The sequence below is a fragment of the Mobula hypostoma genome, chromosome 30 (assembly GCF_963921235.1).
Source record: "Mobula hypostoma chromosome 30, sMobHyp1.1, whole genome shotgun sequence".
Lineage (NCBI taxonomy): Eukaryota > Metazoa > Chordata > Chondrichthyes > Myliobatiformes > Myliobatidae > Mobula > Mobula hypostoma.
Genome location: NC_086126.1, coordinates 16730783 through 16755250, shown reverse-complemented (window position 1 = coordinate 16755250; position 24468 = coordinate 16730783). Strand labels below are relative to the sequence as shown.

At 50.6% G+C, this 24468-nt stretch overlaps 1 protein-coding gene across 5 annotated transcripts in view; it reads right to left on the bottom strand.

The window, feature by feature from the left end:
- atg2a (autophagy related 2A) overlaps window positions 1–24468 on the bottom strand; it is a 320380-nt gene that overhangs the window by 133768 nt on the left and 162144 nt on the right. For all 5 annotated transcript variants that reach the window (XM_063036273.1, XM_063036274.1, XM_063036277.1 and 2 more), the window contains exons 22-24: window positions 11723–11922; window positions 10834–10914; window positions 2028–2134 (exon numbers count right to left, since the gene is read on the bottom strand). In XM_063036273.1, coding sequence (XP_062892343.1) covers window positions 2028–2134; window positions 10834–10914; window positions 11723–11922 — 388 coding nt within the window. The remainder of the gene's footprint in view (window positions 1–2027; window positions 2135–10833; window positions 10915–11722; window positions 11923–24468) is intronic.

Genomic DNA, 24468 nt, shown 5'->3' with positions numbered 1-24468 from the left:
ATCACACGTGGGACAGTCCCATCCCCGCACACTATAATGGACATCGGGGGGCCACGTGGTGAGGGGGGGCTGTGATCGCACGTGGGACAGTCCCATCCCTGCACACTATAATGACCATCGGGGGGCCACGTGGTGAGGGGGGCTGTGATCGCACGTGGGACAGTCCCATCCCTGCACACTATAATGGAGCAGTGGGGGGCCACGTGGTGATCGCTCGTAGGACAGTCGCATCCATGCACGTTGTATTGAGCATCGGGGGGCCACGTGGTGAGGGGGGCTGTAATCACACGTGGGACAGTCCCATCCCCGCACACTATAATGGACATCGGGGGGCCACGTGGTGAGGGGGGGCTGCAATCGCACGTGGGACAGTGCCATCCCTGCACACTATAATGGACATCGGGGGGCCATGTGGTGAGGGGGGGCTGCGATCGCACGTGGGACAGTGCCATCCCTGCACACTATAATGGACATCGGGGGGCCACGTGGTGAGGGGGGGCTGCGATCGCACGTGGGACAGTGCCATCCCTGCACACTATAATGGAGTATCGGGGGACCACGTGGTGAGGGGGGCTGTGATCGCACGTGGGACAGTCCCATCCCTGCACACTATAATGACCATCGGGGGGCCACGTGGTGAGGGGGGCTGTAATCACACATGGGACAGTCCCATCCCTGCACACTATAATGACCATCGGGGGGCCACGTGGTGAGGGGGGGCTGTGATCGCACGTGGGACAGTCCCATCCCCGCACACTATAATCAGCATCGGGGGGCCACGTGGTGAGGGGGGGCTGTGATCGCACGTGGGACAGTCCCATCTCCGCACATTGTATTGAGCATCCGGGGGCCACGTGGTGAGGGGGGGCTGTAATCGCACGTGGGACAGTCCCATCCCTGCACACTATAATGGAGCAGTGGGGGGCCACGTGGTGAGGGGGGGTTGCAATCGCACGTGGGACAGTCCCATCCCTGCACACTATAATGAGCATTGGGGGGCCACGTGGTGAGGGGTCTGCAATCACACGTGGGACAGTCCCATCCCCGCACGTTGTATTGAGCAGTGGGGGGCCACGTGGTGAGAGGGGCTGCAATCGCACGTGGGACAGTCCCATCCCCGCACACTATAATGACCATCGGGGGGCCACGTGGTGAGGGGGGGCTGTGATCGCACGTGGGACAGTCCCATCTCCGCACACTGTAATGACCATCGGGGGGCCACGTGGTGAGGGGGGCTGTAATCACACGTAGGACAGTCCCATCCCTGCACACTATAATGGAGTATCAGGGGGCCACGTGGTGAGGGGGGCTGTAATCGCACATGGGACAGTCCCATCCCTGCACACTATAATGGAGTATCAGGGGGCCACGTGGTGAGGGGGGCTGTAATCACACGTGGGACAGTCCCATCCCTGCACACTATAATGACCATCGGGGGGCCACGTGGTGAGGGGGGGCTGTAATCACACGTGGGACAGTCCCATCCCTGCACACTATAATGGAGTATCAGGGGGCCACGTGGTGAGGGGGGCTGTAATCACACGTAGGACAGTCCCATCCCTGCACACTATAATGGAGTATCGGGGGGCCTGAAGGGGTCCGAGATGCAGCAAAGACTACCAGCTGTAGCAAGGACATGGTGGTGATGAGGAAGAAAGGGAGGGGCAGAGAGGACGAGGGAATAGAAAGAGACACGAACAGGGTGGGGGGGGACTGAAGGAGTGAGGAGGCAGTAATTAGGGAGCTCGGGAGATATCGCCACAGAATGGAAGAGAAAGGATAAAGAGCAAAGGTGGGACAGGATGACAGGGAGGGAGGAAAGGTCGGGGAGAGAGTGGTTTAGGGTTGGAGGGAGGAAGGGAGGTGTGGGTAAGGAGGAGGGACTGGTGAGTAAGAGAGTTAGCAGCTGTGGGTGAATTTGATCACAGTCGGGGTAACATATCCTGGGCAGGGGGAGGTGGGGGTGTAAGACGGTGATCACGGTCGGGGTGACGTAGCCCGGTTGGGGTGGGGATGAGAGAGTTTACCTGTAGTCGAGTGCACAGCTGAGTAGGTGGGTGTGTAAGACGGTGATCACGGTCGGGGGGACGTAGCCCAGGATTGGGTCATCCAGCACGTCGAAGAAATCCATCAGCTGTGGGGGTCAAGCACAGGGTTAGGGAGAGGAGTGGATGACCATGCTCAGGACCTTGCAGCGCTGACTCTGGGGTCCGGCGATGTCTGCGGCCTGAGGGGACACCTCACCAACCCTCCCAACCTCCTCAACAGCAAGTGAACCAGGACAGCATCACCTCCCACCTCCCACCTCCCCTCTAGGAATGTGTGTATGGTCTCGGCAGGGGTGCGGACAGGCAGCGGCTGATATCCACTGAAGTTTGCCTGGCACAGACCCACAGAGGAGTCAACAAGACAAAGAAGCAGAAATGGGCTTTTCTTCCCATCGTGCCTACTCCACCATTCCATCATGGCTGATTTATTATCCCTCTCAACCCCTTTCCCCTGCCTTTTTAGCTCTCACACCCTAATTAAAAATCTATCTTAAGTTATAGTGAATTTCCCCAATGATTTGGCCTCCACAGATGACTGTGGCAATGAATTCCACAGATTCACCACCCTCTGGCTAAATAAATTCTTCCTCATCTCTGTTCTAAAGGATCGCCCCTCTATTCTGAGTCTGTGTCCTCTGGTCCTAGACTCCCCCACTATAGGAAACATCCTCTCCACATCCACTCTATCTGTGCCCTCTGGTCCTAGACTCCCCCACTATAGGAAACATCCTCTCCACATCCACTCTATCTGTGCCCTCTGGTCCTAGACTCCCCCACTATAGGAAACATCCTCTCCGCATCCACTCTATCTGTGCCCTCTGGTCCTAGACTCCCCCCCCCCACTATTGGAAACATCCTCTCCACATCACTCTGTCCAGTGTCCTCTGGTCCTAGACTCCCCCACTATAGGAGACATCCTCTCCATATCCACCCTAATGAGGCCTTTCATCATCTGATAGGTTTTAATGAAATCCACCCACCCCCAACCCTATCATCATTCTTCTAAACTCCAGTGAGTACAGGCCCAGAGTCATCAAATGCTCAGATTGGGGTTGGGGTCCACCTCGCTGCACCCCTTCACTCTGTGTGCCAGAGGTAAGCAGCTGCCAGCGGCTTTCCCCTCCCACACCGACCAGCGTGTCCGCTGCCACATCTCCTGACACGACAAGGCCACTCTCAGGTTGGAGGAGCAACACCTCATCTTCTGTATGGGGAGCCTCCAGTGTCCTCCTTGTCCATCCTGTCCCCATGACTTCCCTCTCACCCCACTTTTCTGTCCTCTTCCTTTCCAAGTCCTGAATTGTCAGATTTTTACTTGGTGTGGACTTGACCCTGCCAGCCTTTCGAGGCACACCGGCCCGGCAACCTCGACTAACCCTGACAATTTACAATGACCAACTGACCTAACCTGTGTGTCCACCATCTTGTGTGTGCTGCTCTGGATTTCCAGCCTCTGCAGAATCTCTAGGAAGAGGTACAGTGGACGTTTCGGGCCGAGATCCTTCGTCCTGATGAAGGGTCTTGGCCCGAAACATCGACTGTACCTCTTCCTAGAGATGCTGCCTGGCCTGCTGCGTTCACCAGCAACTTTGATGTGTGTTGCTTGAAATTCCAGCATCTGCAGAATCTCCTGTGTTTATGAATTCAAAGAGAACTCAGCCGCCACACAGACACAGCGAGACCCCATGAACTCAGAGGGGCAGGTGGTCACTCGCACTGAACACCTTGTCAGCAGCTTGGGCTACATCACACCGCACACAGCGTCAGCCATCTTACACCGGAATCCAGGACTGATTGGACACGTTCTGAGCCACCAGATTAACCAGCATCGCGCTACGATTGCTTCCCTTTGTACAAAGGCCGATGAACCTTTCCCGTCTACCCTGAGAAGGCAGGCTGGGTCTCGATCCCTGAAATGGGGGCTACCCCACAACCCTTCAGAGTCAGTCCGAAGCATAGGGCTCAAATGGAGGCATATTCCCCTTGTGAGGCAACTTGCCAGCGAGGTGGCTGCTCAGATGACTGGCATGAGGGTAGAACACCCGAAACGCTGGAGGAACTCAGCATCTACAGAGAGGCATAAACCGGCGATCTGCAGAATCATGTGTTTGCGACAGAACAGCTGAACCTGGGGGCAGTGCTACCAAGGATGGTCAGGCTGATTGTGGGACTATCAGCCTGTCACTCAGCGGGGTGCATCTGCACCCACCGCAGCCCGAGGCCATGGTGGAGGAAGAGGTTCTCAGAATACACATTAATGAAGCATTGGCATTGCCAAAGCTGAGTCGGACGGGGACCAAGTGCAGGCACAGGTAGGTATAATGGTTAGCAAACACAAGCAGCTCATTTCTGTGCTGTGTGGCTCTGACGAATAATCACATTGAGACAGACAAAATTCACACAGGGCTTCTCAGGGTAGATGTTTCCTCTGGCTCGGCGGACCTGGAGCAGGGGTGACAGACTCAAATATAGCAGTGCCCACTCAGGACGGAGACGAGCGGAAACGTTTACACCCAATACAGCACGGAAACAGGCCCTGAGGCCCAACTCGTCCATGCTGAGCGAGCTGTGTTTGATCTGCACCCCTTTAAACCTTTCCTATCAATGTAGCTGGCCAAATGTCTATTAAATGTTTTCATTGTACCCATCTCCACCACTGCCTCTGGCAGCTCGTCTATATACTGTACCTGCCGCACGAAATTCCGGAGAGTTGTGGACACAGCTCAGCACATCATGGAAACCAGCAGACTCTGCCTACACATCCCATGCCCCGGTAAAGCAGCCAGCATATTCAACAACCTCACCCACCCCAGACATTCCCTCTTCACCCTCCTCTCAACAGACAGAAGATACAAAACCCTGAAAGCACATCCCACCAGGCCCAATGACAACTTCTACCCAACTGTTATCAGACTCTTATACGATAAGATGGACGCTTGGCCTCGCAGTCTACCTTGTTAAGATCTTGCACATTATCGTTTATCTGCACTGCATTTTCTCTGTAATTTTACACTGTATTCTGCCTTGTTATATTTGCATATATGATAATATACACTGACGATAATATATTACAGGAATTGCTACAACAGCAGTGGGCACGGCCCAGTCCATCACGGGTGAAGCCCTCCCAACCACTGAACACATCCACACGAAACGCTTTTGTAGAAAATCAGCATCCATCATCTGGGACCCCCACCACCCAGGCCAGGCTCCCTTCTCACTGCTGCCATCAGGAAGGAGGTACAGGAGCCTCAGGACACACACCAGCAGGTTCAGGAACAGTTATTACCCCTCAACCATCAGGCTCCTGAACCAGTGAGGATAACCTCAACTCTGAACTGATTCCATCGGGAAGGAGGTACAGGAGCCTCAGGTCCCACACCACCAGGTTCAGGAACAGTTATCACCCTCAACCATCAGGCTCCTGAACCAGTGAGGATAACCTCAACTCTGAACTGATTCCATCGGGAAGGAGGTACAGGAGCCTCAGGTCCCACACCACCAGGTTCAGGAACAGTTATTATCAACCATCAGGCTCCTGAACCAGTGAGGATAACCTCAACTCTGAACTGATTCCATCGGGAAGGAGGTACAGGAGCCTCAGGTCCCACACCACCAGGTTCAGGAACAGTTATTACCCCTCAACCATCAGGCTGCTGAACCAGAGAGGATAACTTCACTCAACTCAACTCTGAACTTGAGACTTTGACTTGAGACATCCGTGAACCCACTTTACATCGCACGCTGTCGGAGCAGTGCTGCCAGGATAATCAAGGACACGACCCACCCAGCCAACACACTTTTCGTCCCTCTTCCCTCCAGGAGAAGGCTCAGGAGCTTGAAGACTCGTACGGCCAGATTTGGGAACAGCTTCTTTCCAATGTGATAAGAGTGCTGAACGGATCCTGACCCGGATCTGGGCCGTACCCTCCAAATATCCAGACCTGCATCTCGGTTTTTTTGCACTACCTTACTTTCCCTTTTCTATTTTCTATTTATGATTTATAATTTAAATTTTTAATATTTACTATCAATTTGTACTCCAGGGAGCGCGAAATGCAGAATCAAATATCGCTGTGATGATTGTACGTTCTAGTATCAATTGTTTGGCGACAATAAAGTATAACTGATTCCATCGGGAAGGAGGTACAGGAGCCTCAGGTCCCACACCACCAGGTTCAGGAACAGTTATTACCCCTCAACCATCAGGCTCCTGAACCAGTGAGGATAACCTCAACTCTGAACTGATTCCATCGGGAAGGAGGTACAGGAGCCTCAGGTCCCACACCACCAGGTTCAGGAACAGTTATTATCCCTCAACCATCAGGCTCCTGAACCAGTGAGGATAACCTCAACTCTGAACTGATTCCATCGGGAAGGAGGTACAGGAGCCTCAGGTCCCACACCACCAGGTTCAGGAACAGTTATTACCCCTCAACCATCAGGCTCCTGAACCAGTGAGGATAACCTCAACTCTGAACTGATTCCATCGGGAAGGAGGTACAGGAGCCTCAGGTCCCACACCACCAGGTTCAGGAACAGTTATTACCCCTCAACCATCAGGCTCCTGAACCAGTGAGGATAACCTCAACTCTGAACTGATTCCATCGGGAAGGAGGTACAGGAGCCTCAGGTCCCACACCACCAGGTTCAGGAACAGTTATTACCCCTCAACCATCAGGCTCCTGAACCAGTGAGGATAACCTCAACTCTGAACTGATTCCATCGGGAAGGAGGTACAGGAGCCTCAGGTCCCACACCACCAGGTTCAGGAACAGTTATTACCCTCAACCATCAGGCTCCTGAACCAGTGAGGATAACTTCACTCAACTCCACTCGCCCCATCAGTGAAATGTTCCCACAACCTATGGACTCACTTTGAAGGACTCTTTATCTCATGTTCTCAATACTTATTTCTTATTTGTTTAGTTATGCATGATTATTTCTTTCTTTCTGTACGTGCACAGCCTGTTGTCTTTTGCAGCCTGGTTGAATGCCCGAGTTGGTGCTGTTGTGGGACTATCTTGTTACTGATCATTAACCTTGTTCTGGTTACCGGTCTGTAGGTTGAATGAGTATGCTCGCAGGGTTGTATGTGGTCAACTTCACCTTCTTCTATTTCAGTGCACTGATCTGTATGAACAGTATGCAGGACAAGCTTTTCAGCGTGCGTGTGAGAATGATTAATCAATCTAACCCTGTGTGTGAAGGCACAGGAAACTGGCCCTAAATGGCCTCAGCATCGCTGTCCAAATGTCTTTTTAATGATGCTATTGGAGCTGTTTCTACCACTCCCCCAACAGCTCGTTCCATAGGCTCACCGCCATCTGCATGAAGACGTTGCCTCTCGGGTTTCCTTTAAGTCTTTCTCCTCTCACCTGAAACCTGCCCCTCTCCTACTCTGGGGTAAAATCCGTGACCAACCCCCTTGTGATTTTATAAACCGAAGATCACTAGAGGGGCTGAGCGAAGTGAGGATGGCGCTAAACGGCAACTCCTCTGCTTGCATCTTCTGAAACATCCCTATTTCTATCTTTGCTGTCTCTTTATTCCCTTTTCAGGGTTCTTTTAAAGACCCTGACCTGGAGTTACACTGACTTCAGTTCTTTGCGGGGATGGGACCCGCTCTCAGGGCCTCACGACTGGCCGTTGCTCGATATGCCAAGGATGTGGCCTGGAAGACCAGTGTGCCTTCAGGGTGCCGGAGTTTTGTGGCTCTGGGGACGTGCTGATTCCGGGCTGGTGCCCCTGACTGTGGAGCCACAGGGGAACACAGAACATCGGGAGCAGCGAGTTAGCTGCCGTGGTTTGTGTCTCTGGAGAGCTGAGCCTTTCTGGGGCCAACTCTCTGGGCGCAGAGCTCGGGAAAAAAAAATCGAAGCAACAGACTTTTAACATCATAAATCAGCGAGTTGTTTGTTATGTCTCCCCTCTCGCTGCAAAACGGGGACACCTCTTTTTCCCTTTTTAGGGAGAGAGAGAGAGAGTGCCTGTGGCATGTCGAATTACCAGGTGAATGAGTAGTCTTTGGGGTACTGCAAGTCTGTGTCTTTATTGATGCTTTGCTGAACACTTGACTGCTCGGTGGGGGGCACCGATATTTTTTTGCTGGTGGGAGTGGGGGGGGTCGTTGCCTTGCTGCTGCTTGTACATGGGAGGGGGGAGCTGGGGGGGACTTTGGGGTTCTAACATTAATTCCTTGGGGCACTCCTCTGTTTTTGTGGATGTTTGCAAAGAAAAAGAATTTCAGGATATATATTGTACACATTTCTCTGACATCAAATGTTCCTATTGAAACCTCTCAGCCACATTCACTGTAGGGAAAACCCTCCCAGTGTATCCAGCCTCTTATTATAACTGTGTCGTTTTAAATTTTGTAGAATATTGAATGAACGTCTGGACAGTTCAAAATGACAATTTCACTTTCCGTGAGCTTGTAGCATGTAGTGTGTCTGTACAAGATAAATACTATATTTATCTAGGTTTGTTCATGTCTAAAGTTTGCTGATAGCCGCTGGATTCTTTCTTAGTCTCGGGCACCATTAACATGAGGATGTCTGTTGGTTACTTTGAGACATAGGTTGATGGATTCTTAAGAGTCTCTCAAATTGGCTTGATGGATTTTTTTTATTTGACCTCATCATTAATATGTAATATTAATGCTCTTTTGTAACTAAAGGAATGTTAAGTCCAAAACGTTGGTGGACTGATGGATAAGGTGACCATTATAGTATGTGAACAGTGTGTTAACGAACATGTTGTTTGAATGAAAGAAACCAGGCTGAGTTAATGGCATGAGAGCAAAAAACCAGAGCTTGTCTGCCTCTGTGCGTCTTTCTAAGCTTGTGGAATGAATATTTACTGGGGTCCCCTTCCTGGATTTATTGGGCTTCACCTAGACCAAGAAGCGTGATCGGTGCCTGTGACCTGGGGGGTTTCATGAGAGAGTCAGAATGCGGAGTTCCCCCAACAACAGCAACAATCAAGTGGTGACTAAGAATGGTGAACCATGACGTCGTTGTGACTCACTGTGTAATATTTTGTGTGGTTTATTCATGCTTTCTATTTTTATAAAATAGGCTTAAGTTACTTTGTGTGTGCTTGTTACCACATCTCCTGGACACTTATATTGCTTGGGTCTGATTAATCCAGCCCATTACACTAACTCAAACATCCCTTACAACTCAAGGCCAGTCAGCATGATAAGCATAACACACTGCAGTGCTACCTCGGAAGAGCGAGGTCCCGTTTCCACTGGTAAGGAGTTTGTACGCACTCCTGGGTTTCCTCTGAGTGCCCTGGTTTCCTTCCACACTCCAAAGACATACGGGTTAGGGTTAGTGAGTTATGGGCATGCTATGTTGGTGTCAGAAGTGTGGCAACTTGGGTTGCCCCCACCACCTTAAAGCTAATCTCTTCATTTCCCTCTCTTTGTCCAGTCCTGGTAACATCCGTGTAAAAACTTCTCTACACCACCTATAGCTTAAACTTCAATCACATCCCTCCTGTAACTGGTTCACCAGAACTGCACCCAATACTCGAGATGCACCTTGTACAGTTGGAAAATGGCACCCCAACTCTTGGACTTAATGTCCTGTTCAGTGAAGGTCAGTGTTCAACACTGCAGGGGCTGTGAACAGCTCCTGAGCACGTTCAAGTTGAACATCAAATATTTCTTTGGATATTAAAAGTAAATAACATATAGGAGCAGCATTCAACCATTCAGCCCATCGAGTCTGCTCCACCTCTACATCTTCACTGATTTATTATCTCTCTCAATTCCATCCTCCTGCCTTCTCCCCATAACCTATGACACCCTAATTAACAACCTATCCAACTTGTTTTAAATACACCCAATGACTCTGCCTCCACAGCGTCTGTGGCAACGAAATCCATAGATTCACTACCCTCTGGCTAATGACATTCCTCCTTATCTCTGTTCTAAAGGAACATCCTCGTACTGAGAGGCTGTAGTCTCTGGTCCTAGACTCCCCCCACTACAGGAAACATCCTCTCCACATCCACTCTGTCTGTGTCCTCTGGTCCTGGACTCCCCCACTACTGGAAACATCGTCTCCACATCCACTCTATCTGTGTCCTCTGGTCCTAGACTCCCACACTACAGGAAACATCCTCTCCACATCCACTCTCTCTGTGTCCTCTGGTCCTAGACTCCCACACTACAGGAAACATCCTCCCCACATCCACTCTATCTGTGTCCTCTGGTCCTAGACTCCCCCACTATAGGAAACATCCTCTTCACATCCACTCTATCTGTGTCCTCTGGTCCTAGACTCCCCCACTGTAGGAAACATCCTCTTCACATCCACTCTATCTGTGTCCTCTGGTCCCAGGCGCCCTCTCTATAGGAAACATCCTCTCCACATCCACTCCATCTGTGTCCTCTGGTCCCAGACGCCCTCTCTTATAGGAAACATTCTCTCCATGTCCACTTTATCTAGACTTTTCAATATTTGATCGAGTCCCCCTTCAATCTTCTGAACTCCAGTGAGTACAGGCCCACAGCCATCAAATACTCCTCGTGTAATTAACCCTTTCTATCCCAAATCACTCTTGTGACAGCATTGAAGTAAAAGATTCATAGGACGGGTACACGGTCTGAACTGCCTTCTACAGTCCTCTGCTGCAAGGACCAAAGGCCTGCTAACTGATACAGGTGTGAGCTCCTGCACTGACGTTACAGGGGAGAATGCAGGAGGGTGGTCCTGCAGGGAGCCACCCTGGTCGGAGGGAGGAGTGTGTGTGTGTCCCAGCTGCTACTCACCTGCTCGTGCCAGCTCTGGTTGGTGAGGGCCATCCGGTGACACAGGGTCGCGCCTTGCAGCCTCAGAGCGACCAGGAATTCCTGGGAAAGGGAACAAGGAGGTCAGGAGCAGAGAAGGGAGAAAGCAGCAGCCATGACCCAGAATTCATCACTTACAGCCAGCAATGCCAGGGTGTTCCCCTCCCGAAGCCCCACCCCATGAAAACCCTCCCCTACCTCCACCTATCCCCTCTCCCGTGGCTGGGTACATCCCACGTCCAACAGCGTGGACTGTAGACGGGGTCACATAGACCTCCCTATGACTGTCAGCAGTCTGGCTCCAGCACTCAGTGTACACCCACACTGGCACTGAATGAGTAAAACACGCCCTTCACATGGGCCAACTACAGTGCCACTCACCTGCCTCGGGCCGGGCACGGTGTGATTGCCTCATTCTCGCTTGGCCGGGTACGGTGTGATTCCCTCATTTTCTCTCGGGCCGGGCACAGTGTGATTGCCTCATTCTCGCTTGGCCAGGTACGGTGTGATCACCCCACTCTCAGGCCCGGCACGGTGTGATTGCCCCACTCAGGTCAAGCATCCCGAGATTCCCCTCTGCTGGGGCCGGGCACGACGTGTTGCCCGCACTAGGGAATTAAGGTAGAAAATGTGTGCTTTCGGGGGCATGGATCGGCTTCTGGAGGAGCCAATAATGGCTGGATGGGCCAAACAGCCTCAGTGTATGATTACTGACACCTCTTTGCAACTTATGCTGCAGTCAGAGATACTTTGGATACAGATTCTCCGGGCTTACCACCTCTCACACACTGACGAGGCCCTTCCTCAATATTTCACCCCAATGCTGATCTCTATCTTGTCCCAGGCTGCGGCACGGGAAACGGACAAGTACCTTGATATTGTTCGTGGTGTCCAGGGTGGTCTTGATGGCGACAGCCAGCATTCGCAGGCTCCTGTCTCTCCGCCCTGGGGCCGCAGAGGAGCCGGTGGCCAGCACCTCGTCCGTGCACAGGATGGTTGGGATTAGCCCCGCCGGGGCAGTGAAGCTCGGCACCTCTAACCTCTCCGGGAGGGGGCAGTCCTCGACGTCAGCTGGAGGGCAGAGAGAAAAGGCAAAAATCATGTCCTGCTGGGCAGAGAGGGCTGGGAGGCAAGTCGCTGCTCAGCGGCTAATCCGGCAGTCATTCCTCAAGTCACAGAGCTACTGGAACAGCCCCTCGACCCAGCTTGTACATTCTCATCTGAGTTACTCCCATTTCCCTACGTTTGGTCCCTATCCCTCAAAACTGGGATCCACTGATCCTTCGGTTAATGGCAGGGGTCCCTGGCGTTAAAAAGGTTGGGAAAGCCTGCCCTGAACCTTCCCTACTAATGAAAGCTGTCCACGTGACTCTGAAACATTGTTACACCCATCCTCTTCCCTATTGAAACCTGTCCACGTGTCTCTGAAACATTGTATTACACATCCTCTTCCCTATCGAAACCTGTCCACGTGTCTCTGAAACATTGTTACACCGATCCTCTTCCCAATCGAAACCTGTCCACGTGTCTCTGAAACATTGTATTACACACATTCTCTTCCCTATTGAAACCTGTCCACGTGTCTCTGAAACATTGTTACACCGATCCTCTTCCCTATCGAAACCTGTCCACGTGACTCTGAAACATTGTTACACCGATCCTCTTCCCTATCGAAACCTGTCCACGTGTCTCTGAAACATTGTTACACTGATCCTCTTCTCTATCGAAACCTGCCCACGTGACTCTGAAACATTTATTACACACATCCTCTTCCCTATCGAAACCTGTCCATGTGTCTCTGAAACATTGTTACACCGATCCTCTTCCCTATCGAAACCTGTCCACGTGTCTCTGAAACATTGTTACACCCATCCTCTTCCCTATCGAAACCTGTCCACGTGTCTCTGAAACATTGTTACACCCATCCTCTTCCCTATCGAAACCTGTCCATGTGTCTCTGAAACATTGTTACACTGATCCTCTTCCCTATCGAAACCTGTCCACGTGTCTCTGAAACATTGTTACTACACCCATCCTCTTCCCTATCGAAACCTGTCCACGTGTCTCTGAAACATTGTTACACCGATCCTCTTCCCTATCGAAACCTGTCCACGTGACTCTGAAACATTGTTACACTGATCCTCTTCTCTATCGAAACCTGTCCACGTGACTCTGAAACATTGTTACACCGATCCTCTTCCCTATCGAAACCTGTCCACGTGTCTTTGAAACATTGTTACTACACCCATCCTCTTCCCTATCGAAATCTGTCCACGTGTCTCTGAAACACTGTTACACCCATCTCCTTCTCTATCGAAACCTGTCCACGTGTCTCTGAAACATTGTTACACACATCTCCTTCTTTATCGAAACCTGTCCACGTGACTCTGAAACATTGTTACACCCATCTCCTTCTCTATCGAAACCTGTCCACGTGTCTCTGAAACATTGTTACACTGATCCTCTTCTCTATCGAAACCTGTCCATGTGACTCTGAAACATTGTATTACACACATCCTCTTCCCTATCGAAACCTGTCCACGTGTCTCTGAAACATTGTTACACCGATCCTCTTCCCTATCGAAACCTGTCCACGTGTCTCTGAAACATTGTTACTACACCCATCCTCTTCCTTATCGAAACCTGTCCACGTGTCTCTGAAACATTGTATTACACACATCCTCTTCTCTATTCAAACCTGTCCACGTGTCTCTGAAACATTGTTACACCGATCCTCTTCCCTATCGAAACCTGTCCACGTGTCTCTGAAACATTGTTACACTGATCCTCTTCCCTATCGAAACCTGTCCACGCGTCTCTGAAACATTGTATTATGCACATCCTCTTCCCTATCAAAACCTGTCCACGTGTCTCTGAAATATTGTTACACACATCCTCTTCCCTATCGAAACCTGTACACGTGTTTCTGAAACACTGTATTACACACGTCCTCTTCCCTATCGAAACCTGTCCACGTGTCTCTGAAATATTGTTACACACATCCTCTTCCCTATCGAAACCTGTCCACGTGTCTCTGAATTAGTATTACACCCATCCTCTTCCCTATCAATGAAACCTGCCCACATCTCTGAAACACGTGCGGGGGAAAACAGCCCCAGACCCTTCAAGTCCCAGTCATATTCTTACTAATCTTTTCTGCCCAGATACCGGAAATCCTTCCTGTATAGTCCAGATACTGTATCATTCAAGTCTTGTACAGCGGTACGGTGACATCCCATATTTCTATCTTTAATATCTCTCTTTTTCCCTTTCAGGGTTCTTTTGAAGACCCTGACCTGGAGTGAGTCGCTGACTACAGTTCTTTGCAGGAATGGGACTCACTCTCGGTGTTTCATATCGGGCTGTTATTCGGCACGCCAAGGGCACGGCCTATGAGTTTCGCTCACCTTCGGAGGTTCAAGATTTCCTGGCTCTGCAAACGGGGGGGGGGGGGGGGGGGGGGTAGGTGGAGTGGAAATCGGAGGTCAGTGTCCGGGCAGGTGATGGTTATGTCATGGGAGATGGAAGATCTAAGGCTGTGTGCCCGGAGACCCAAGACCTTTGGGCACAGAGCTTGGAAAAAGCGACACATTGGACTTTTAACATCGTAAACCAGCGAGTTGTTTGTTATGTCTCCCCTCTCACTGTGAAATGGAGACACCTCTTTCTTCCATGTTAGGGAGAGAGAGCCTGTGGTATGTTGAATGCCGGGTGAATGAGTGAGTTGTCTTTGGGATTCTGCAAATATGAGTCTTTGCTGTCGCTTTGCTCACGCTTGAGTGCTCGGTGAGTGGAGGGGGACTTTGGGGTTCTAACGTTTAACTGTCATTCTTTGGAGGCACTCCTCTGTTTTCATGGATGGTTGTGAAGAAAAAGAACTTCAGGATGCTTCTCCGACATAAAATGTACCTTTGAAACCATCTCCTATACTCAAAATGCCTTGACCGACGAAGGCACTTTTGTCAGCACCTCTCGCTCTCTGCTATCGCTAGTGACCAGATTGTGAGCTCAGCTCCGTACTCCCAAAGAAAGCCCACCTCTATTGGTCACGGTATGGAGAATAAAAGTCAGGAACTCAGGTGGCAGCTGCATCAGACCTTGTTCAGGCCGCATCAGAAGTGTTGTGTTCAGTTCTGGTTGCTACATTACAGAAAGGATGTGGAGAGGGTGCAGAGGAAGTTCAGATTAATTGATCACACGTACATTGAAACGTACAGGGAAATGTGGGTCATTTGCGTTAACCACCACCACAACCCGAGGATGTGCCGGGGGCTTTCAGAAGGCCTTTGACAAGCTGCCCGGGGTATTACAGGGAAGATTCCAGCACGGATAAAGCAGCGGCTGACTTGGCAGGAGGCAGAGAGTGGGAATAAGGGGAATCTTTGCAGGCTGGCTTCCAGTGGCAAGTGATGTTCTGCAGGGGCTGGTGTAGGGACCACTTCTTTTTACTTTGTATGTCAATGATTTAGATGTCGGTACCGATGGTTTTGTGGCCAAAGTTACGGATGATACAAAGGTAGGTGAGGGACAGGTAGTTTTGAGGAAGTAGAGCATCTACAGGTAGTTTTGAGGAAGTAGAGGGTCTACTTAGACAGATTCGCAGAATGGACAAAGAAGTAGATCGATAGATACACAGATAGATAGGTAATTGCCAAAGTCTCAGGCACATATACATAGCTAGGGTACCTAAGACTTTTGCACAGTACTGTAGTAATTTTATTTATTGCACTATACTGCTGCCACAAAAAAACACATTTCCTGACACGTGAGTGATGATAAACCTGATTCTGATCTGGGTCTTTATTGTGGACTGCGAGTGGGAAGGGGTCAGGGAGAGGGGAATCATGGTTGGGAAAAGGGGAAGGGAGAGGGGAGGGAGCGGGAAGCACCAGAGAGACATTCTGTAATGATCAATAAACCAATTGTTTGGAATCAAATCACCTTGCCTGGTGTCTCAGGGCTGGGTGTGTCTGTACCCATGCCCATGTCACCATCACCCCACCCATAAGACCATAAGACATAGGAGCAGAATCAAACCATTCAGCCCATCGAGTCTGTTCCGCCATTCCATCATGGCTGATCCCGGATCCCACTCAACTCCATACACCTGCCTTCTCGCCATGTCCTTTGATGCCCTGACCGATCAGGAAACTATCAGCTTCTGCCTTAAGTTACCCATGGACTTGGCCTCCACTGCAGTCTGTGGCAAAGCATTCCACAGATTTACTGCCCTCTGGCTAAAAAAATTCCTCCTTACCTCTGTTCTAAAGGGTCACCTCTCAATTTTCAGCCTGTGCCCTCTAGTTCTGGATACCCGCACCAGAAGAAACATCCTCTCCACGTCCACCCTATCTAGTCCTTTCAACATTCGGTAGGTCTCAATGAGATGTCCCCACATTCTTCTAAATTCCAGTGAGCACAGGCCCAAAGCTGCCAAACGTTCCTCATATGTTAACCCCTTTATTCCCAGAATCATCCTCCTGAACCTCCTCTGGACTCTCTCCAATGACAACACAATCTTTCTGAGATATGGGGCCTAAAACTATTGACAATACTCTAAGTGCGGCCTGACTAGTGTCTTATAAAGGTTCAGCATCATCTCCTTGTTTTTATATTCTATTCCCCTTGAAATATATGCCAACATTGCATTTGCCTTCGTCGCCTCAGACTCAACCTGTAAATGAATCTTTTGGGATTCTTACATGAGGACTCCCAAGTCCCTCTGCACGTCTGATGTTTGAACCTTTTCCCTATTTAGATAATAGTCCACACTGTTGTTCCTTTTACCAAAATGCATTATCGTACATTTCCCAACACTGTATTCCATCTGCCACTTTTTTGCCCATTCTTCCAATTTGTCTAAGTCCCACGGCAATCGCATTGCTTCCTCAGCACTACCTACCCCTCCACCTGTCTTCGAATCATCCACAAACTTTGCCACAAAGCCATCAATTCCATTATCCAAATCATTGATAAACAATGTGAAAAGGTGTGGTTCCAATACAGACCCCTGAGGAACACCACTACTCACTAGCAGCCAAACAGAATTCCCACTCGCTGCCTCCTGCCTGTCAGCCATTCTGCTGTCCACACTTTCCTGTAACGCCACCGAATTTTATGTGTTAAAAAGCCTTATGTATGGCATCTTATCAAACGCCTTCTGAAAATCCAAGTAAACGACATCGACTGCCTCTCCTTTGTCCACCCTGCTTGTTACTTCCTCAAAGAACTTTTGACAGATTTGTCAGGCAAGGTTTCCCTTTATAGAAACCTTACTGACTTTGACTTATTTTATTATTAATCTCTAAGCACCTCGAAACCTCATCCTTAATAATAGACTCGAACACCTTCCCGTCCACTGAGGTTAGGCTAACTGCCTCTCATTTCCTTTCTTTTGCCTTCCTCCCTTCTTAAAGAGTGGAGTGACATTTGCAATCTTCCAGTCCTCCGGGACCATGCCAGGATCAAGAGATTCTTGAAAAGTCATGACCAATGCGCCTGTTGACTCTTCAGCAGCCTCTCTCAGGACTCTGGAGTGTAGTCCATCTGACTTTAAGACCTTTGAGTTTGCCTAGCATATTTTCTTTGGTAATAGCAATGGCACTCAGTCCTGCTCCCTGACACTCACAGACCTCTGGCACACTGCTGGTGTCTTCCACAGTGAAGACAGGTGTAAAGTACCCATTCAGCTTATCTGCCGTTTCTTTGTCCCCCATTACTACCTCCCCAGCATCATTTTCCAGTGGTCCAATATCAAATCTCACCTCCCTTTCACTCTTCATATAATTGAAAAAACCTTTGGTATCCTGCTTTATACTATTGGCTAGTCTGTCCTCGTTCCCTTCTTATAGCTTTTTTAGTTGCTTGTTGTTGGATTTTAAAAGCTTTCCAATCATTCAACTTCTCACTCACTTTTGCTACCTTATATGCCCTTTCCTTGGCTTTTATGCAGTCCTTAACTTCTTTAGTCAGCCATGGTTACCCACCCCTGCCATCTGAGAACTTCATCCTCTGTAGGACATATCTGTCCTGCATTTTGTGAATTATTCCCAGAAACTTCAGCTATCTCTGCTCTGCCGTCATCCCTGCCAGTATCCTCCTCCAATCCACCTGGGCAAGTTCCTCTCTCATGCCTCTGTAATTCCCTTTATTCCATTGCAATACTGATACATGTGAGTTATGCTTTTCCCTCGCAAATTGCAGTATGAATTCAATCATATAAAGCTCACTGCCTCCTAAGGGTTCCTTTATGTTAAGCTCCCTAATATGATTTCGGTTATTACACAACACCCAATCTAAGATAGCCTTTCCCTGAGTAGGCTCAAGCATGAGCTGCTCTAAAAAGTCATCTCGTAGGCATTCGACAAATTCCCTCTCTTGCAATCCGCACCAACTTGATTTTCCCAATCAGGTTGAAGTCCCCCATTACAATTGTGTCATTACCCTTATTACCTGCCTTTTTCCAGCTCCACTTGCAATCTTAACCCCACATCTTGGCTACGACAGTATTTGGAGGCCTATATATGATTCCCGCAACAGTTCTTTTACCCTTGCAATTTCTTAACTCCACCCGCAGAGATTCGACATTCTCTGACCCTGTATCACCTCTATCTAAAGATGTAATTGCTCCTCTTAACAACAGAGCCACACCATGGCCTATGCCTTCCTGCCTGTCCTTTCAATACAAAGTATATCCTTTAATGATAAGCTCCCAACTATGACCTTCTTTCAGCCAGTGATGCCCACAATGTCACACTGATCAATCAGGTGGAGTTCGTCCACCTTATTCTGAATGCTATGTGCATTTAAATACATCACCTTCAGTCCTGCAGTTTAACTCTTTGCTCTGTCTGCATGTGTACCCAATCATTCATTGGCTTATCCTCCCTTATTTTCATGTTACACCCATCATCTACTTGTAAACCTGCCAGCTCACCCTCATCTCTTTCATCCTGATTCCCCCGACCCCTGCCACCTGACCCACACTCCTTCCACGGTGTTCCACCCTCGTCACTACCAACATCCTTTGCTCCGTCGGATTTACGAACGCGCTCCCTGCTCCACGTTGACAAATACAGGGCTGTGCAAAAGTCTCGGGCACCCTAGTGATGTATAATTTATCCGTCTGTGCTGATCACCCCATCTTTGACCAAGCTTTTCCACTGTGAACACCAGCTGTTATGAGTCAACACGATGCTCTCAGATCAGCTCATGCACAGCAGATACCTCCGCCGCGCCGCGCAGCTGTGTTTCTGGCTAGCCAAGGCTAGCCACCCTTGTACTTGGCATGTGGTTTTTTTTTTGTGTTCTATCGCTGAGCAGCAGTGAACCATCTGATTGGCCTGTCAGAGTTCTCTTTGGGAACACGTTAACTTGATCAGCATTTCTGATCTGGCTATTGTTCACGATCGCACTTAATTTAAAAAAATATGCCTAAGAGATTTGCACGGTTGTGTAGATAGTTAGAAAGGTAGAATGGTACAAAAGGGAAATAGCAAGGTAGTCAGTCTTTGTACTGGAACTTGCTGTAATTTTAATATCATGCTAGCAGAGGCGAGGCAGAAGTTGGGCCCTGGAGCAAGGAAAGACCAGAGGTGGAGGCGGGGCACGGGCCAAATCGAGGCAACAGGGCCCATGAACGAGAGCGTATCGAAGCAGCAGGGCCCATGAACAACAGCGTATCGAAGCAGTGGGGCCCATGAACGACAGCGTATCGAAGCAGCGGGGCCCATGAACGACAGTGTATCGAAGCAGCGGGGCCCATGAACGAGAACGTATCGAAGCAATGGGGACCACGCCCGAGAGTGAGGACAGCCCAAGGTTTGGACGATTTAACCCAGCAGTCCCCAACCACTGGGCCGCAAAGCATGCGCTACCGGGCCGCGAGGAAACGATATGAGTCAGCTGCACCTTTCTTCATTCCCTGTCACGCCCACTGTTGAGCTTTAACGCACACGAAGTCATTACGCACGAGGTCATCAGTGACCCAAGACGTGCAAAGGAATGGGTCCGTGACCCATTTGTGAATGTTTCCGGTGAATCTTCCATGTCAGCGCGGGAAGGAGATCAACTCCTCGAGCTTGCAAATGACGGCGGGCTGAAAACATGTTTGACATAACATCTCTGCCGGCATTCTGGATCAAAATCAAGGCTCAATATCCTGAGATAGCAACGAAAACACTGAAAACGTTGCTTCCATTTCCAATATATCTCTGCAACGTATGTAACGGAAACTAAATTGCGGAATAGACTGGACATAAGGAACCCCCTTCGAGTATCGCTGTGTCCCATCACCCCTCGATAGGACCGTGTTGTCACGGGGAAACAAGCCCAGGGCTCCCACTGATTCAGTGATATTGGTGTGTTGCAGTGATTTTATATGTTCATACGGGGAAAATATGCGCTGTGTGTTTAATATCCAAACTTTACTTAAAATGTTATGATGCTACTGACTTATAAGTGACTTATAATTCAGTGGACTCCAACCTCCGGGCCACGAAGAATGCAGCGGTATAGCGGTGACCAGGACGCACCCTAAATTCGTTAGATAAACCCCTTTAGAAATGAAACTGAGTGTATTAGCCACTGACTTATAGTTGACTTATCACCTATATTCCAGTCGTGTTTAACCCCCCCTGGGTCGGCCGGTCCGCAAGAATATTGTCAATATTAAACCGGTCCGCGGTGCAGAAAAGGTTGGGGACCCCTGCTTTAACCACTGGACCAGATTGAAAAGGTCAGGGTGTCAGGACGGGAGACAAGGGAGCAGCTCGCTACTCCGCCATGTTTACTCGTCCCTGAGACGGCAGTGACGACTGACTTCGTGGCTGTGGACTTTAGTTGTTTTTCTGCACATTAGGTGTTTGACAGTTTTTCTTTATTATGGGTTTCTTTGCTTTGCGGCTGCCTGATAATAAAGCAGATTCACGAAGAATTTAACAACTCTTCAGCACGGGTGAAGATTTCAGATTCTGGTTCGAGTTGAGTGAAAAGCAGCCAGGAGAGTGTGACACTCGTGTCCCTGCAGCTCTTTCAAAAAGCCACTGGAAATGCACACGTTCTTCACACAAAGAGGTTAGGTAACATTTCAGGCTTTGAAGAGCAACAATGAATGAACGTAGGTCACAATGGGACATCCGTAGGATGCAGAGCTGGGCTGAGAAGTGGCAGATGCAGTTCAACCCAGAAAAGTGTGAAGTGATTCACTTTGGGAGGACGAGCTTGAAGGCAGAAACACAGGGTCAACAGCAGGAGTCTGAGCAGTGTGCAGGAACAGAGGGATCTTGGGATCCCCGTCAAGAGACCCTCAAAGTCACTGCCTGAGTCGATAGGGTGGTTAAGAAGGCATATGGTGTGGTGGCCTTCATTAGTCAGGAGCCGTGAGGTAATGTTGCAGCTCGATAAAACCCTGTTCAAACCACGCTTGGAATATTGTGCTCAGTTCTGGTCCCCTCATTATAGGAAGGACATGGAAATTTTAGAGAGGGTGCAGGGGAGATTCACCAGGATGCAGCCTGGATTAGAGAACAGATTCATCAGGGACATTTAAGGTGATCGGGGGTAAGTGGTGGGTGTGTGGAACATCCTGCCAGGGGTGGTGTAGAGACAGATACATCAGGGACATTTAAGGTGATCGGAGGTAAGTAGTGGGTGTGTGGAACGTCCCTGCCAGGGGTGGTGTAGAGACAGATACATTAGGGACATTTAAGGTGATCAGAGGTAAGTGATGGGTGTGTGGAACGTCCTGCCAGGGGTGGTGTAGAGACAGATACATTAGGGACATTTAAGGTGATCGGGGGTAAGTGGTGGGCGTGTGGAACGTCCTGCCAGGGGTGGTGTAGAGACAGATACATTAGGGACATTTAAGGTGATCGGGGGTAAGTGGTGGGTGTGTGGAACGTCCTGCCAGGGGTGGTGTAGAGACAGATACATTAGGGACATTTAAGGTGATCGGAGGTAAGTGGTGGGTGTGTGGGACGTCCTGCCAGGGGTGGTGTAGAGACAGATACATTAGGGACATTTAAGGTGATGGGAGGTAAGTGGTGGGCGTGTGGAACGTCCTGCCAGGGGTGGTGTAGAGACAGATACATTAGGGACATTTAAGGTGATCGGAGGTAAGTGGTGGGTGTGTGGGACGTCCTGCCAGGGGTGGTGAAGAGACAGATACATTAGGGACATTCAAGATGATCGGAGGTCAGTGGTGGGTGTGTGGAACGTCCTGCCAGGGGTGGTGTAGAGACAGATACATTAGGGACATTTAAGGTGATGGGAGGTAAGTGGTGGGTGTGTGGAATGTCCTGCCAGGGGTGGTGTAGAGACAGATACATTAGGGACATTGAAGAGAGTCTTGGATAGGCACATGGATGATAGAAAATGTGGGAGGGAAGGGTTAGATTGCAAAGGCACTCAGCTTTATAGGCTGAAAGTTGGCACTGGTGTGCAGGTGAAGGGTAATTGATGGCTGTACGTTGGCACTGGTGTGCAGGGGTAGAGGGTGGAGGGTAATTGATAGGAATATGGGGAGAATAAATCTGGTAGGTGGAAATGGGTTTCTGAGGTTGGCACAGACTTCTCTGTGTCTCTGTCTGCCTCAAAGCCACGAAGGAACATTGCAGGAGATCTTCCCTCCCCTCAACCAGAATAAAGTCAAACTTACACAACACAGGAACGGACGCTTTGGTCCATCTCATTCACACCAACCAAGCTGCCCACCCCTCAGCTAGTCTAATTCGCCTGTGTATCCCCGGAAACCTTTCCCATCGACTGACCTGCCCAAACATCTTTTAAAGGTTGTAAATGTGCCCACCCATAGAGCTGCTCGTTCCATGTACCCACCACCTTCCGGGTTAAAAACTTCCCCTGAAGGTCACCTTTAAATCTTTCCCTCCCACCTCAAACCCTTTGGAGAATCCAAGGCAGGTGATGCTTTAACACTGAGGGCACAATGTCCTAGCAGAGCCCGATGATGCCTTGTTTCCCCATCTGAGAGTTGTTTTCCATTGAGACACAGCTCAGTACCAAGGCCTCCCGGCCCAAAGATTCTGCACTGCCCAGTGACATGCATGTCACCAATTATCCTGCCAACACACAAGTTTCTGGACTGTGGGAGGAAACTGGAGCACCCGGAGGAAACCCACGCGGTCATGGGGAGAGGGTACAAACTCCTTACAGACAGCGGAGAGAACTGAGTCCGGGTCACTGGCACTTTAACAGCCGTATGCCTCCCTCTACGCCGCGGCATTCCACAGCACCCCGATCTCCATTCTACACTCCCCTGGGATTTCCCACATCTCGGAATCAGACCATCAGCCAGCAATCAGAAGCAGGAACTCTGGCCAATTCCCACATTCTCGCGCCCTTCCTCCCCAGCCCAGAGTCACAATCTAGTGAGCACCCTTGTTTGTTAGACACCATTGCTTTAATTTCAACCCCTCAGGAGAGCGTTTTATTGCTACTTCCAGAAGAGGACGGCATCGGCCGTGTTCAGTTTTGCACCCCACACCCCACTGCCCCCGCACAGTCTGCCCAACGTCCTCTGGGTGGCCGTGTTCGGTTTTGCACCCCACAGCTCCCTCTGCCCCCGCACAGTCTGCCCAACGTCCTCTGGGTGGCCGTGTTCGGTTTTGCACCCCACACCCCACAGCTCCCTCTGCCCCCGCACAGTCTGCCCAACGTCCTCTGAGTGGCCGTGTTCGGTTTTGCACCCCACACCCCACACCCCTCTGCCCCCGCACAGTCTGCCCAATGTCCTCTGGGTGGCCGTGTTCGGTTTTGCACCCCACAGCTCCCTCTGCCCCCGCACGGTCTGCCCAACGTCCCCTGGGTGGCCGTGTTCGGTTTTGCACCCCACAGCTCCCTCTGCCCCCGCACAGTCTGCCCAATGTCCTCTGGGTGGCCGTGTTCGGTTTTGCACCCCACAGCTCCCTCTGCCCCCGCACGGTCTGCCCAACGTCCCCTGGGTGGCCGTGTTCGGTTTTGCACCCCACAGCTCCCTCTGCCCCCGCACAGTCTGCCCAATGTCCTCTGGGTGGCCGTGTTCGGTTTTGCACCCCACAGCTCCCTCTGCCCCCGCACGGTCTGCCCAACGTCCCCTGAGTGGCCGTGTTCGGTTTTGCACCCCACAGCTCCCTCTGCCCCCGCACAGTCTGCCCAATGTCCTCTGGGTGGCCGTGTTCGGTTTTGCACCCCACAGCTCCCTCTGCCCCCGCACGGTCTGCCCAACGTCCCCTGGGTGGCCGTGTTCGGTTTTGCACCCCACACCCCACAGCTCCCTCTGCCCCCGCACGGTCTGCCCAACGTCCTCTGGGTGGCCGTGTTCGGTTTTGCACCCCACACCCCACTGCCCCTGCACAGTCTGCCCAACGTCCCCTGGGTGGCCGTGTTCGGTTTTGCACCCCACACCCCTCTGCCCCCGCACGGTCTGCCCAACGTCCCCTGGGTGGCCGTGTTCGGTTTTGCACCCCACACCCCTCTGCCCCCGCACGGTCTGCCCAACGTCCCCTGGGTGGCCGTGTTCGGTTTTGCACCCCACAGCTCCCTCTGCCCCCGCACGGTCTGCCCAACGTCCCCTGAGTGGCCGTGTTCGGTTTTGCACCCCACAGCTCCCTCTGCCCCCGC